At 43.6% G+C, this 755-nt stretch overlaps 1 protein-coding gene across 1 annotated transcript; it reads right to left on the bottom strand.

The window, feature by feature from the left end:
- Nucleotides 1-250: 250 nt before the first annotated feature.
- Nucleotides 251-653, bottom strand: LOC107735357 (unconventional myosin-XVIIIa-like; the record flags this gene model as incomplete). Its single annotated transcript, XM_016547064.1, has 2 exons — nt 251-410; nt 512-653. Coding segments are annotated over 2 exons (302 nt in total), but the record flags the coding sequence as incomplete, so codon positions are not given.
- Nucleotides 654-755: the final 102 nt, after the last annotated feature.

Raw genomic sequence — 755 nt, 5'->3', positions numbered from 1 at the left:
TTTTTTTATAAATAATTAAATATTTATTACTTAAAGTAAAAAATGTAATCAATAAATATTTAATAAAAAATTATTGGCTTTCTTAATTCCTTCTCTTTCAAACATTTAACCATAGAGTAATGATTCTCACTGCATTTTCACATACATGTTATAACCGACCCAAACTCACAGCGCTTACAGAGATGGAGTTCGCTAAATGTTTGTACCAGCAGGCAAATATTAGTAATTCATTTCATAATAAGGGTCTTACTTCTGAGAGTCCTGCAGTAATATGGCCGCATTCTGAGAGGCAGGATTCTGTTTGGCATGGCTCAACCAGCCCCGAGCATCATACTCCACCCAGTCAGTCCCATGGCTGTGACCCAACAGAAAGTGATGTGCCTTCTCACTCTTCAGCAGCAGGGCAGGGCCTGAGGGACGCATTTAGGTTGCATGATCTTTTCATACATAAATGTCTATGTGTTAAAGTATGTGTGTGGTTGGGCATGCGGGAGGTGTATTGTGTTCTGACCTTTGCTCTCTCCGTCCACAGGGCTGTAATAACTGAAGAGTCTCTCCAGCAGGGTTTCCTCTGAGCCTCCGGGCTGCAGAGCTTCTTCCTCCATCAGCCACAGCAGGCCCCTCGCCTCATCTGTCCTGGCCAAGGTCCGTACCTGAATCACATGGACATGCAAGAGCACTTTGTTAGACTCTAACCGTAGACGCGACCGTAATATAAAAGGGGAGCTGAGGACAAAACCGATTCAAATCCCGGA

This window comes from Sinocyclocheilus rhinocerous, unplaced genomic scaffold, assembly GCF_001515625.1.
Source record: "Sinocyclocheilus rhinocerous isolate Xijiao unplaced genomic scaffold, SAMN03320098_v1.1 C36003654, whole genome shotgun sequence".
Lineage (NCBI taxonomy): Eukaryota > Metazoa > Chordata > Actinopteri > Cypriniformes > Cyprinidae > Sinocyclocheilus > Sinocyclocheilus rhinocerous.
Note: the sequence above shows the minus strand (reverse complement) of the source record. Positions and strands in the feature narration are given on the sequence as shown.